Source organism: Xiphophorus hellerii, chromosome 13 (genome assembly GCF_003331165.1).
Source record: "Xiphophorus hellerii strain 12219 chromosome 13, Xiphophorus_hellerii-4.1, whole genome shotgun sequence".
NCBI lineage: Eukaryota > Metazoa > Chordata > Actinopteri > Cyprinodontiformes > Poeciliidae > Xiphophorus > Xiphophorus hellerii.
Window position 1 is genome coordinate 10909079 of NC_045684.1, and position 15081 is coordinate 10924159.

At 37.4% G+C, this 15081-nt stretch overlaps 1 protein-coding gene across 1 annotated transcript in view; it reads right to left on the bottom strand.

Annotated features, from left to right (window-relative positions):
- Positions 1-1554: 1554 nt before the first annotated feature.
- Positions 1555-15081, bottom strand: part of LOC116731491 (TGF-beta receptor type-2-like) — a 30733-nt gene continuing 17206 nt past the window's right edge. The window contains exons 5-7 of the mRNA XM_032581267.1: positions 13810-13951; positions 4599-4723; positions 1555-3677 (exon numbers count right to left, since the gene is read on the bottom strand). Coding sequence (XP_032437158.1) covers positions 3498-3677; positions 4599-4723; positions 13810-13951 — 447 coding nt within the window. The 3' untranslated portion in view covers positions 1555-3497. The remainder of the gene's footprint in view (positions 3678-4598; positions 4724-13809; positions 13952-15081) is intronic.

Here is a 15081-nt window from a genome sequence, read left to right on the forward strand (position 1 = left end):
CCAACCAAGATCCAAGAAGTGGATCTACATGATACGTTGGTGCTACACAGTTAAGCGACAAAGTAACATAAAATATTATCAAAATACCTGACTATTAAGTTAATCATTAGAAAATGTGTAAAACAAAAAACAAAGTCCAAAGAAAAACATAGAAAGGAGAACTATTGATTCATCTTAAGACTAGAAGACAACCTGTCTCTCACCAAGGAAAGCATGCAGACATTAAAGGTGTATTCAAACCTAAACGACCTTCAGACTTCCAATCGGACAGAAACCATCTCAGCTGTCCCCTGGCTCTGCGCTCTAAGCTGAAGTTCTACGGTCAGTTTACGCAGAGTGCTAAAAGCAATACAGGCGAAGTTCTGGGATGCAGTAAGTGAATTAAAAGCCTACACATTCTTGCAGACGAACAACCTGGAGAAACTGTGAAGCAGTGGCTCAGATGTGTTGGCAGGAAGACGGAGGCAGCTTAAGTCAGATATGTGGGCCGAGGATCAAAAGGGCTGTCAAACGCTGCAGAGGCCATCCGAGCAAACACTGAGCGGACCTTCTGAAGCCCTTATCTCATCTCTAGCTCATTCAGCCAACTGTCAGTGTAAGAACACACACTATGTCTGTCCATCATCACAGGAACTGATACTTCAAAATCAGCTTGAGGTTTGTTATATATGGGCCAACAGTCACAAGCTGAGGTTGTCTGTGTGTACATGTAGAGAAAAGTAAGGAGTGTTTCTAAATGTGCTGCCTTCACTTTGAAGCAAACTCTTATTAGCGAAGGAGCCAGATTTGTCTGATTTCATGTTGCTGACTTGAGAACAACTAATGCAAAAAAACCCCAAAACAAACATATTCTTATTCTCACATGTTGGGTTATTTAATTAAAATTGATGTTTTATGTGCAAAAACCTCAACCTAAACTGCAACCCAACCAGTTTAAACAGGATCTACCCATTTTTGCCAAAATGAGTTGTTAAATATTCAGCCAGAATTATGATGTTGTGCTTATTATGATGTTGAGTGCTAAAGGACGATTAACCAAATATTAGTAGATATGTTTTTATTTTAGTCTGGATGTATAATTTTAACCCTATGTGGAATAAATGCAAATTGAAGGATGCAATACTTCTTGTTAAAGTCACTGAAGTTCTTTTCTATTACTGTCATCCCTCCCTGTGAAAACATTTAAATAAATCATAAAAAGACAGTTAGGAAATATTTTCATGCCCATGAGGAGCTACGTTAACTTCCCATCAGAGCGATATAAAGAAGCTAAATCTATTTATTGCTTCATGCAAATGTTACTTTGATACAAATTTAGGATTTAACCACTTTTGGACATTGGCTGCCTACTTACACAGTCAGTGTTATATGCTGGAGATGAAAGTTTTAAATTGCAAGATAAACGGGAATAAAATCAAAAAGAATAAGTTCAAAGTTGTAGTAACAGAAATGATAAGAAACGAAAAACTAAATAACTAATAAAAAAAAGTGTATTACAATAACCGGACTCAGAATGAAGTGTAGCTCAGAAATGTTAAAAGATTGGAAATCATATTAAAACACAATAGAAAAATTTTTAATATTGACTTTACACTTTTATACAAAAGTTTGATACAAAATATTTTTGGAGGTTTGCTGAGACATTGGTTTTCTGTATGAAAACAAGGCACATTAGCCCAAAACACCTTACATATTCAGCTTTCATAAAATATGGAAAAGAGGGCTTCTCCTCCAGTCTAGCATCCTTAACATATCATATAGCTTTCCTTATTCTTTTTGGTCTGAATAAACAGACCTAATAATCTGACAATAATAAAGTCCTCTGAAGAAGAAACACACAAATACAAACACGAATATAGTACTGTGAAAACTCCTGAAAAACTCTTATTCCAACATGTCTCTTTTTATCTAAAGGTTTTACCTCAGGACATCAATGGCAAGTTCCTTCATATTGTGTCCTATTTTTATTTTTAAAATTTATATTTTTAGATTAGAAACATTTAGGAATGTTTTTTTTTTTTTTTAAGGTACAGACATACACAAATATGCATTTCTTTGATTTGATTTCTTTGGTACAACATAGGATGACGCTTTTTCTCAGAGCTTCCAATTTAAAAGGATATTCTCTTTCATATACTGACAATCTGCTGTAGATTCAATGCTCCTCCTCTTTGGCCCCACTAATAAAGATGTGTAAAGCACATAAGATTTTTTAATTATTATTATTGTTTTAGCAACATGATCTCACACTGAAACTTTTAGAAAAATCCAACCTTATAATGTGGGGTCTCCAACTCCAGCACTTCCTCAGTATTGCACCAAGTTCTGCAGAGGCCCACTAACGAGCCATTCATTTGATTCAGCTGTGTTGGAAGAGGGGAAAGTCTAAAAGTTGAAAGGTGGCGACTCCAGCATTAATTTGAGAACATTTACCTTGTGAGATTCATTCATATTAATGATTGAGTCTTCCAAGGTAAATATACATATTAAGAAAGAATTGTTTTTAATACAATTTGCCATAACTGTGCATATTTAAAACGGACTATGTCCTCAGAGGGTGTGTGGATGTTACAGTTGGGGTAAAGACGTCAACGTGTGAATCCAGACTTTAGGGGTAAATAGAAGGGAGTTAAAACAGAGCTTCCTTTTAGACAACTGCAGCAAAGAGCAGTAAGACAAGTAAGCTCACTTTAAGGCTTTTACACATCTTTACCAGGCAGAGATCCTCGTAGTTCATTAGTTTTACTTGTCCAGTTTCCTCATATAGTTGTAAAGTCTCGCTTTGCCGCCGTGTTTTGGCTAAACGTTCCTTTAGGAAACATCACGCTGATGCAGAAATACTTTTCTTTCACAGACGTTAACTTCGCCACTTCTTGCTGCATAAAATGAACATAAAAGATGCAACCAGTTTTAAGCAGTTAAAACTGGTTCTTACATTGTGAGTTTGATGCCTTTTATCTGTAGCTGAACGAAAAGCCCACTCTCCACTGGATTCAGTTTTTCATACACTGAAATCCACCTTGCATTTTTGGTCAAGACATTCATCTAAAGCCAGAAATAAAACATAAAAAAACAATACAGGCACTTGAATACAAAATAAGCTGTATATTAGTGTATTAAATTCCTCTCTAATTTACATAGCTCCCTTCTATGTGCAGCTCCGTTTATTTCTATACCTGAAAATTCTCTGTGAAACTGAAACCGCTCTCCACTTTGGTGTGCATATATACTGTATAAATTCTTATTCATAAAGTGCAAATAGTACTTGGTTAAAACTGATGCATAGTTTGATCTCCCGTGTTTGTTCCTGATTTGATCCTGATGATTTCTCTGGTAAAAAAAAAAGAAAAGAAAAATCACTGTCATCTTCCAGTTTGTCTGCTTTGTAACCCATCAGGTGGACTGAACTACTCCATCCTCTGAAAGTCCTTTCTTTCCAAGCTGTTTGGTTGTAATGCCTCAGTCACCCCGGTGGGGGCAGCGGTTCTGTTGAGCGGTTACTTCTCGTCCACCACAATGATTTCCTCCAGCATCTTTTCCTCTGAGTCGGAGCAGTCTGACAGCTTGTCCAGGTACTCTACGTCGTCGAAGCGCTCGGCGATGCAGTGCGCGGTGAGGCGGGCCTCCGGGTCGTGGTCCCAGCACTCCTCTATAGAGCCGCACACCATCTGGATGCCCTGCAGGGGGACCACAGTCAGACGGTCAGTCACAGAGACGGGTTTCCATACTGATCAACAAACTGTCCTGACATTCCTATCTACTTATAACGACAGAGAAAATATGCCACCATTTAGTCGTCATTTTAAAAAAAAAGTTTGCATTGTAAAAAAACTCAAAAAACCCATCAGTATCAACAATAATAGTCTTGTGATCGGATAGTTGTAGGTTTGATTTCAGCTTCCTCCTGTCACATGTTGATGTGCCCCTGGGCAAGGCACTTAACCCCAAGCTCCCTACCGATCTGCGTATGCGATGGGGTGAATGTGACTCTAGCGTAAAGCGCTTTGAGTGGTCAAAATGATTGGAAAAGTAATATATAATCCATTTGCCTTAAATAACTAAAAAGTTGAGAAACTGAGATTTTTCAAGAGATGCATACTTTGGAAAATTAAGATTTAAAATGAGGAAATTACACCTTACAATACAACACCGTGAAAGCGGTATTGATTAAAAAAAAAAAAAAAAATCAGCTTTTAATCCACTTTTTATTAAAAGGACTTGCTGAGGATGATTTATAAGCTTCTCCATAACCAAAGAAAAAAAATGAAAATCTTTCTTGCGATTCCAGAAACCAATCCTTTTTTAAAATGACTTCATGAAACAGCTGCATTTATACTGAAGTTAAATCACACACAAGTGGCTCACTTTAGTAATTATGTGACATCTGAAGGCAACTGGTTGCATTTGATGTGTTGGTCCATCACATAAACCCCCCCCCCCCAGAAAAGACACAGAGGTTTGAGGCTGTCACATGACTAAAGGTTGAGAGGTATGAACACTTTTGCAAGGCGCTGTTTCTGTATTTGAAGATAAGTTAAAGAGAAGCATGCAGGTTTTCAAACATCATCATAAGGAAAGGACAGTGTGGTGGTTCTTACTGCGTGGCTCGTCCAGCTGTTGGGGATCTCGGGTCTTCCTCTGTCTCGGAGGACGCTGTCCTTCATGCTCTCCACACATGGGTGCTCCCTCAGGTTCCCAAAGGGGGGCTTGTACTCCTTCACCTCTGCATGAAAGATCACACAAAACATGACACAAGAGCAGAAAGGTTAACTTCAAAATTTTAAATCTGGACACATTTAACTAGCAGATACGACTCTGTTGAGGAAATGACAGTGAGCCACACCAGAAATAAATAAACCTGCTGTCGGAGACTTTCATTCATCTTCTTTAGAAACAATTTTCTGTTCTTGACGCCACAACAAAACATGCACTGTACGATGTAAAGGAAAGCTGCATTAAAGTACATACTTCTTTATTCTAAGGACTACAATGTGATTTTGTCTAAAGGAGTGACCTTATACAATACAAGATAAACTTTATTCAGGGCTTTTCTCTGTGTTCAAGGGGAGTTGATTCTTATGTAGGTTGCTATAACTCACAATAAATTTCTGGATGATTAATTGTCCCAGTAATTATTGTGATAACCTATAACACTGTTGTTACAGGTTGTTTTCAGACCATTTTAACTAATGTGATGACAATGGCATGATAATGCAAGTTCGCCTTCTGAAACACCAACAAACTTTGAGTTTGAAAAGAACTCTTAACACTGGAATTGGAAGATATTTTAAACATCCTAAGTCAAACACAACAAGTGAAAGCAATAAATACAACAAAAATAAAAAGCAGAAACAACCAAAACCATAAATAAAATGGATTATGATGTCTCTGTAAACAAAGTAATATAAATACCAAAAATATTAATAATCAGAATAGACGTTATTGAGCTCATTTTAATTCATCAGAAGAGTAAGTGATTATTACGACAAGCATAGGTGATTAACTACAATTCAGAATAAACATTAATAAACAATTCAAACTATTAAAATTAAATGATCATTTTGCTCCTGTGTGAAAGAAACAAATTTCAGAGAATCTACAAAGCTCACAGATGTGCAAGCAATGGCTTCTGGGACCTTTACAGTAACTTAAACTGAAATTCTCTTTCAGGTAAACTGCACACAATACTGTTATGTTTGGCTTAGTCTAAAGATGGTGGGAATGCTGACCATCATTAAAGGAAATCAGAAAACAAAATGGAATCAAAATCTGGACTCAAAAATGCAACCGAAAACACACTTGAGAATTTCCTCAAAATTCAGACAGCTGCACTGTTTTACAAGGCTGGCACATATTTTCCCTTCTTCAGGTCTTTTTTCTAACACTTGTCAGAGATGTCTGTGCAAACTGTCTGGGACTCCACATGAGAAACTCTACGTTTTGTATCTACTGCCAACCTGGCTGCCTTCCCCCCAAACTTCCCGTTTTCTCTTTTTCCCTGATTAATGCTCCCCTCATGACTACTGTCTGCTTTTCTGTTATTCTGCAAGTTCATATTCAGTCTAAAAAGTCCCAAGAACACAGACACAGCCAGGTTTCTTGCACGAACCTAGATAACTTTGTTTTTGGAGGCCTGACTAATCCGCTGTCTGACTTTTAGTAGGCTGTGGTAGCACTGACACTTGTTTTTGCGCAGTGAAAGTCATGCGATGCAGTTGCATAAACGTTTATAACACATTAGAGGAGCTTACTTTGAAACATATAGCATGGACATAACCTACCATTAACTATAACTTATAAAGGCTCTAACTTCAATAAAAACAATAACGGCACTTCAGTAAAACCAAACTTGGTGGGGATTTGCTTTCTCTTAACGTTTATAGATCATGTGGTCGTAAGAGCAAAAACTTTGTCCCCAGTGTGCAGTTGGACAGTTTGATCGCCAACACCCAATCTCTCTGCTTACACACATGTACATACAACACCATCGGCCACTACAGTCGCACACATCTTACAGCTCTGACATCTGGAAAACAGCTGCCTCTAACCTCTCCGCCCACTCTCCAGACTGGGCCAGCCTCTCCCTCAGGGGAATGAAAGCATTTCTACGTCTGCAGCTCCACAACCCGCCTCACTCCACTATTATCCCCCTTCTTGGCCCCACCCCGCCGAGGAACGCCATCGTACTCATTTCAAGCCCTAAATCTGGACTGGGTAAATTATACAGTGGAGAAATTTGAAGAAACAGAGACAGAGATATAAAAGATCTAAGCGTCGAATCCAACTTTTCCTTTTCTTGGCGTTGTGTTGAGCTTTTCCAACTTTAAAGTTGTGGAAGATAAAAGGACAGGAAAGCCATGTCTGATGCCAGACTGGCTGATTCTGGGCTGTTCTCCTTGTCTCAGATTAGATCACGGCAGCAGAAAGTCTGAGGGCACGGGATGCAAGCAGAGGGCATCAAAGACAAAAGAAAGAGCTTCACTGAGTCGTGGTGAAACTGCGATACGTCTTTTTCAGTTTGTGTTGGTTTAGATGTATTCTTGCTCCAATTTTCTCTTAAGTGAATTGAGTCATGGCTGATTCACTCTGAACGTGGGACAATTTAGAAAAAGAAGAGGCGGAGCATGAAAGCATGCAGCTCTTTTTCATTACGCTCTACATATATCAATTTAATGCTTACGTACTTCTGATTCAAGAATAAATGCAGTGTATGGCATCAAAGCTGCTGTGAAAAGACTTCCAGCTATCAGTAAAAACAAACAAAGAGAAAACAGCTACAGTACAGCATGCATTCAGAGTTAGCTTTCTCTTAAAGGAACAGAGTAGATTTTCAGAAACGGGGATTCTGTGGCGTTGTTGATAGCCGTCGGTGTTTTACTCACAGAACAGAGCCAGTGGTGGTACTGTTAACACATTTTCAACCTCCCACTATCATTTTTTGAGACTCAAAGTATCACTGCAAAGTAAATCATTTCTTAACATTGATGAAAAAGTACCAGATCCGCTGGCATATTATTTCACTCTGCCAGTGGAAGATGAACTTTTTAATTAATATTAAGGAATCACTGACTTAAAACAAGCTTCTGCGTCTTGTTGATCAGCTACTTTTAAGTTAATTTTGTCTTATTTCAAGATATTTGATCTCAAAAATAGACAAAGAAATATTTGGTAAGATTTTGTGTATTTGCAGTCTAGCAGCGCTTTGTCCTTTTGAACACACTTATAAAGATTGCAATTGCAATTTTACTGCAAATGTATAAGGGAATATTTCTACACAGGTGACTGGCTGGTTTACAGTTTATTTCATACAATATATTTTAAACACACATGGCTATATCTCTCCTTTAATTAAAGAAAGAACTGGGAGGATTTAAACTATATACTAGAACTCCTTTCATGTTATCATTACGATCTGTGATCTACATGTTGATCATCCATAAGATCCTGATTCGACCCACCACCACCGTCACCACCCAGTGGTTATGAGATAATCACTGCTATGAAGAGTTCGCCTGATCTGAGCAATCTGCAGCTGTTAAAACATCTTGAGGATGGTAGACAACCACCTAGTATGTTTAAAAAAAATCTGAATAGAGTTTAGAAAAGCCTAGGAGAAGACCGTGACATAGACGCTGTGGTTTGGGGACGTCCAGCTGGGGAATCCCCAGCACATCTCATACAAAGTTCAGGTTAATGTTGTGAGTTATCAGTCACAACTCTTTGGATCTGTAGTCACGTAGCATGCTGTTTGAGGACACAAGGTCACTGATATTGATGAATCAACATGTACGATGTGAAACAACAAAATAATTTTTAATTGGCTGGTTTGGGGTTGTGTATTTATCATGATCTGGAGTGGGATTAACTGTTTTAAGACTTGTTTTAAATGAGGAAATGTTTGATCTTTCCTACTTTTATATAAGTAACGTACTGTATGTCAAAACACTTCAAACTTTATTGTGACATAACTGTGTTTTTTGTGCTACTAAAAATAAGTTAACTTAGATAATATTTACATGTGTCTGGAGATTTTCAATTTTTGCTCCTAAACTTTTGTTTCCTTTTCAACAATTTCAAGGTCATTTCCCTCACCTGTCCCTCCTGGTAGATATTAAACGCAGTGAATTTACTGCCTGAGAAAAGCTTAAATCTTAGACTTTCTCACAGGCCAAGTTATTATTATTTTTTTATTTTGATGCCACAAGTAACTTGTTGTATTCTGCAGCATGCATTATTTTTTGAAACACACCATGAATGAGTAAACAAAATTTGCTCATCAAATGGACTCCTGGGGATGCATATAACATTATCACAGATTCACTCATTGTGATAATGATATATGACAAGCAATATTGCATTGCCCATCCATTGTTTGTACAAAGACTTTATCTATAAGCACAAGGATATTTTCTTGGATTTTAGTCCTAATCAGCTTCACCCTGCTGCCTGCCCCAGAGAGCTGCCAGCTCTGGAAAAATGGGAACAGAGATACAGTATACAGAAGACAGGAAAAGCACATAAACTGCCCCGGCCGCTTCTATCTTTAGTCCGTAGGTGGGACGGGAACTCCTGCGCTTCCCCTGTCAAGAAAGTCCACCACACTGGCCATCCTCCCTCCCTGTCTGCTTGTGGCTGAATTAGGAAAACATTGGGCTGTGATAAATGTTGCGTTGCAAAATGTTTAACGGCTGCGTGCCTCAGATGAGGAAAAAGCAGAACAATATGCAAAAGAAAGTGAAATCTTCAGGATTGAAGGATTGCAATTTGCGTTTTGTCATTATTTGATTCTGTAACTGATATACTGTAGTTGTTCAGGATGTAGATAAACATACTCAGACTCAGAGAATACAGAAGAATACAGAGTTTTACTTGATAGTATACAGTAAATGTAAAAATATGAGTTTTTTCCAGAATCAATTTTCTAGAGTGCTGAGTCCTTTATGTTTATTTTAAAACATAAATTATGAAATTTTACTTTAATATTTGTGGCAAAATTCATGGATGAGAAAAAGGAAAAAGTAAGAATGAAAGATTAAAGATAGATTAAAGGAAGAAGGAAACAATGAAAGAAGGAAAATGGGGTGGTACGCACAAAGAAAGGAAAGAAGGACACAGGAAAGTAAAGAAGAAAGAACATGAAGGTCAGAGGAATAAAGGATAGGACAAAAAAAGACAACAGGGCAGGGGAAACTGTGTAAAAAACAAATATTTTTCCATTCTTTAATTTTCTCTTTCCATATGTAGTCTGATCTGAAAAACACCGAAATCAAATTCCAGACTTTCCCAGACGGCGTAGGAGCCATGAGACAAGTTTAGTTTTAACCTCTGTCATTATTCTCAGCCTGGCCCACTGTCAAAAGACATTAAAGAAAGGATAGATCCAAATTTCCAAACTGTTTCAAACCTCACACTAAAAACAGTTTGTCTTGGAATAGTTTTCACTAAAACAGGAAATGGGCTATTTTCTTTTCAAATGCACCCACAGGGCTAACATAGTCTTACAGCTGGAAAGGAAGAGGGGGTTTGGGTCACATGGGTCGCACACTGTTGGGTTTGCATAACAGCATTGATGCACTTCAAGGAGATCCCCCCCGGAGAGGGGTTATGGGGGGGGAAAAACAGGAAAGCACCAAAGCAGGAGCGTTCATGCCGAAAGGCGACTCTCCATCTCTGCTCTGACACAATGGAGACGGGAGCAGCGGCAGAACCGAAACGGGACCGCCGAGACTTCGGAGGGAAGTGAAAACAAACGGTCGAGCATGGACATGAACTCCCGCACAATGCTTGAACTGCCGATAATCACTCATTTCTATGATTTGCACACATTCTGACCTTGCTTGACACACACACACACACACCCACACACAAGTTACGGCACTTTAGGGCGGCAGTGGGCTGATTCCTCCGCTGAAGATGGATCGCCTGTTTGACACTTTCAGGCTTGGCTCCCGTCATGACTAATGGGGTCATGGATGGAGTTTTTGTCGGCATCTTGTAATGAACACAAAGAGGAGCTGAACGCTGCACTCCAACTGCATAAAGATAACACACTGCTATTCTCTACAGGTCAACTCTTATCTTTAAGTGGAACTTAAGAGGAAATTTCCAAAGAGTACAAAAGGAATTTCATCAAGAAGTGCTTGTACTGTTTTAATGCTTAGCATCCAAGTTAATGTCTTAACTGCAAACAAAAACTGGTCACTCTGAATAAATACAGTGTGCATAACTTACTACATTACTTGTAGGCACACCTACTGTATATTTATGTATTGGGGACACATAACTGAATGCAACAGTTTCACTTCTGCTTTTAGTTTGGGGGGAAAATAACAACCGTCTTTTACTGTAAGTCCAGCTGTTCTGTGAAGGACTCCGAGGTTAATTAGAAAACATTAGAGAACAAAAAGCCTCATGAATGCCAAGGAGCCCACGGGACAACCAAGAAACACTCCAGAGAAGTCAAAGAGAAAATTGTGAAAACCCTTTTAGAAATAGCTGGGTTATAAAACAATATTCAAAGTCTTGACATCGCAAAGAGGACAGTTTAATCTAACTATTCTTAACAGCAAACCTATGAGCATCAACCTAAACTGACAGGCTGTAGAAGGAAGTGGAGGAGCAACAGTGATCCACAGATCAGGTGGGAGAACCTGCTTTTGATTACAATGGTGGCTTTCACAGATCTAGTTTTATGAAAGAGTAGCAGGAAGAAAGTCGTTGTGTAAAGAAAGCATAAGAAATCCCGCTGCCAACGTGACTATAAGTTGATATATAAATACTCTAAAATCTTTTGAAATTTTAATTGTAACAATAGGTGGTTCTACTAAGTATACATAGGGAGGCTCAATATTGACTTAGTCTTTGAAATAAAACATCAGTACAATGTTTTTTTGCAATGTGACAAATTCTGAAAAAATCTGGGAGAAAAAGAGTAGTTCTGCGAAAACTGCAAGCACCAGTGGAAATTATCTTCATAAATCAGGAAATGTTGCTCTTCACTACTTCCAGCAACATTTCTTACGTCTACTGTCCTGCTATATTAATATCAAAGATGTGACAGAGAATTTAATTTCCAAAACAATTTAAAAGTTTCCACAGGCCACACGGGCCTGGGGGTAAATTTGGATCTCTCTTATATGCTGTCCCTTCTGGCACCGATTCAACACGAACATGCAGTCCTTTTATAGGATTTTTATTTTCTGTGGATGAACTGCTAACCTTTCTGTGATGTACTGAGCCTCTTGGTTGAACCTCTGTTCACTCACTGCAGAATATATTAACCACAATGAATATTTAAAGAGTTCTTTGATTTCCAAAGAACTCTTTAAATATCTGGCAGATTCACATTTTCTGGCAGAAAACGCAATGCTTAATAAATAAAATCCTTATGTAATAACACTGAAAAGAAAAGGTTTTAATTCACCCAGAGTTTTGTCATAATCAATTGGTTAATAGTTCTATTATCTCATATACTATAGTTCCTCCTGATTGGGGGAACAAAACAACTAATCCAAAGACTAAAAACTATAGATAAAACGCACGTTATGAAATTTCAGATAATGACGAACATATTTTCTGACAAACTATACTACATTTGGTATTTTATGGATATAACTAAATAAATGAATGCCTTTGTAACAGACTGCAGGCAAAAAGTATCTGAATATCTTATATATAATTGGTTCATGTGAGTCAAAACACTGGTTCTTTCATCGAGTGTAGGAGACTTTTAATGTGTGAATGATTCATGAGTCAGAAAAAAAAAACTGCTTTAGCAAACAAACAAATGTTTCTTTTTCACCAAGCTCAAATGATACATGTAGTTTTCTAAAATGGTTTTGATTTATGAATGGATTTATGTGCCTATGCATGCATATCTGTATCCTTCAAGAAGTATTTGTGTTGAACATGAGGTTAGACAGATTATTTCTTCTATTTGTGTAATTTTAGGAATGTTATGCAATTGTCTCAAGACAGCAGAGGGAATATTTCATGTTACTTTAAAATTTAATGAGTTAAAGTACCTTAATATTAACAGACAGTGATACTGTCTAACTCCAGCAGCGGTATGGACTTAGAATTTTTTTTGTGATATTTGGTGCCACTATTGTGATAACAACAAAGATTATGATTTAAAAAATATGTATTTTTAGGTAACTGTGTTAATGTGACTGCATGTTGCAGCAATCATAGAGCCACAAAAACAAATATTGCTCTTGAAAACATCCCTATTTACAAGGTCACTTCTGTGCACCCCTCTGTTTTGTACGAATCAGTTTCCATACTTCCAACAACGAGTTCTGTGATGTGAAGCAATGCTTTTCTATTTTGATAGACTCTTGCATAGTTTCCAACTTCACATGATTAAATGCGACCAGGAACAAAAATCTATTTCAATTTTCTTAAAGAAGAGGAAGTAAAACGTTTTCCTATATGCTTGTCTGCTCTAAAAATATAGTTTTTTCTTCCATCGTTTGGAAAATGTGGGAAAGCTTCTTGAGAAATACGTATTTACAGGAAGTGTCTGTGAGTGAGACAGAACCAGTGACTAAGTCACCAAATCCAGAACTTCTGTTCGCTGTCCAGACAAAATGAATAAGTTAGTCCATTTATCCTTATGATTTCCTGTGTGATAACATGGAGCAGATTGGCAAGCCAGACCCGACTGCTACATCTCACGCAATCCTCCTAGAACTCAACTAAGCATATAAACATCAAATGAGTAATAAATAATTCACATAAAGCTTAAATTATCTGCTTAGTTGAAGATTCTCAACTTATGAGAGCGGATATTTGGGTAAAATCAGGAGATATTTTAATCATTTCAAGTGGGATTGCTGGTTTGGATCAAATAAAAAGAATGAAGCAACCAACAAACATGTCAGCACAACCTTTAGATTAAAAGTTTTATTTTTTCCGCATTTCTTTAAATTAAAACCTCAACTTACTTGATTTTTTCACTAATCATTTCAAGTGGGATTGCTGGTTTGGATCAAATAAAAAGAATGAAGCAACCAACAAACATGTCAGCACAACCTTTAGATTAAAAGTTTTATTTTTTCCGCATTTCTTTTTAAATTAAAACCTCAACATACTTGATTAAACACCTGGAGTATCCTAACTGCATGAACGGACCACAGAGCAAAACAAATCAAGACGTCAAGAACAGCTGAAAACCATAAATTTTGCCTTCAGCTGCAAAACAAAATACCTTTAAAAAGAAATAATCAAATTTTAATGCCTGAATTTACTTGCAAGGCAATATCTCCTAGGGGTATCTGAGAGTTTCTGTATTTCCCACCATCTTACCTCCAATCGCGCTGCATCTGGAGATGATCTCCCACAGCACCAGAGCCATGGAGTAAACGTCTGCTTGTTTGAAAGACTCGATGTTTTCCAGATTGATTCTGGACTCCAGCACCTCGGGAGCCATGTATCTGGCCGTGCCCACCTGACAAAAGTAAATAAATAAATAAATGTATAAAATCAGACAAACACACAGACTTACACGACTTTCTTAAAAAGCCACCCTCTCAATGACTGTTTTATTGAAGAGTGCTTGTTAAGGAGCAAACTTTCATCTGTAGTTGCAGTAATTGGGTGACATGCGGTCACTTCGTGCCTGAGCATTTGTCACAACAAGTTTATTTGAAACAAAACATGATGGATGTGAAGAATAATTAGAATGTAAATGTTTTCCTGGGCTCATCAATGCGACGCTTCTCTTTAATAACCTTATTATCAGCTTGGAAAAGAGAATCCTTCACATGCATTAAGAGCATTAAAATGCATTAGCTGTGCTGTGCAGCCCATGATGAGGCTTTTTCAAGATGAGTCATTTTAAAAACAGAGTGAGCTATCACATTAGAAAATTGAGTCCATTAAGTTCAAATCCTTGTGGTAGGAAGAAAACAGCCTGAGGCCGCTCATTAAGATACGGAACGTTGATTTTCTTTCCCTAAACTAACTTGGCGCCCAACAAAATATTTATTTCCCTTGAACTTTTCTAACATTTTATTACATTACCAACAAAAACTTAGTGTTTTATTGGAACAATACATGTTTTTTTTAATATATTCTTTACAAATAAAGATCTGAAATGTGTAATGTGTTTTGGTTTTCAGACACACTTAGTAAATAATTAATACTGCAATTACATCTGCAAACTTTATGGATAATTCCCTGTTAGTTAGACCTGTAGACTCGTTTCTTTGTACATTGGTCCTAGCAAAAATAATTAAAACTCATTAAAATATCTAGTTTTATCAACTTTTGATCTTATTAAAAATGCTTTTTAATATGGTCTTATTTGGTCACACACTTCCGATGTTATCGCCTATTTTGCAAAGTTCAACTATCCATCCAGCCTAAAGAAAAGGCTCCCCACAGCATGATACTGCTTTCACTATGTTTCACTGTGACAATGGCTTATTTAGAGTTGAGTTTAATTTTCCTTTCCTGTAGATGAAAAAGTTGAACTATGCTTTCATCGGACCAGAGCATTTTCTTCCTTATGTTAACTGAGGAAGAAATGGATTGTACATGGATTGTGTGTCTACTACCTTTGGCTTTCTTTTAATT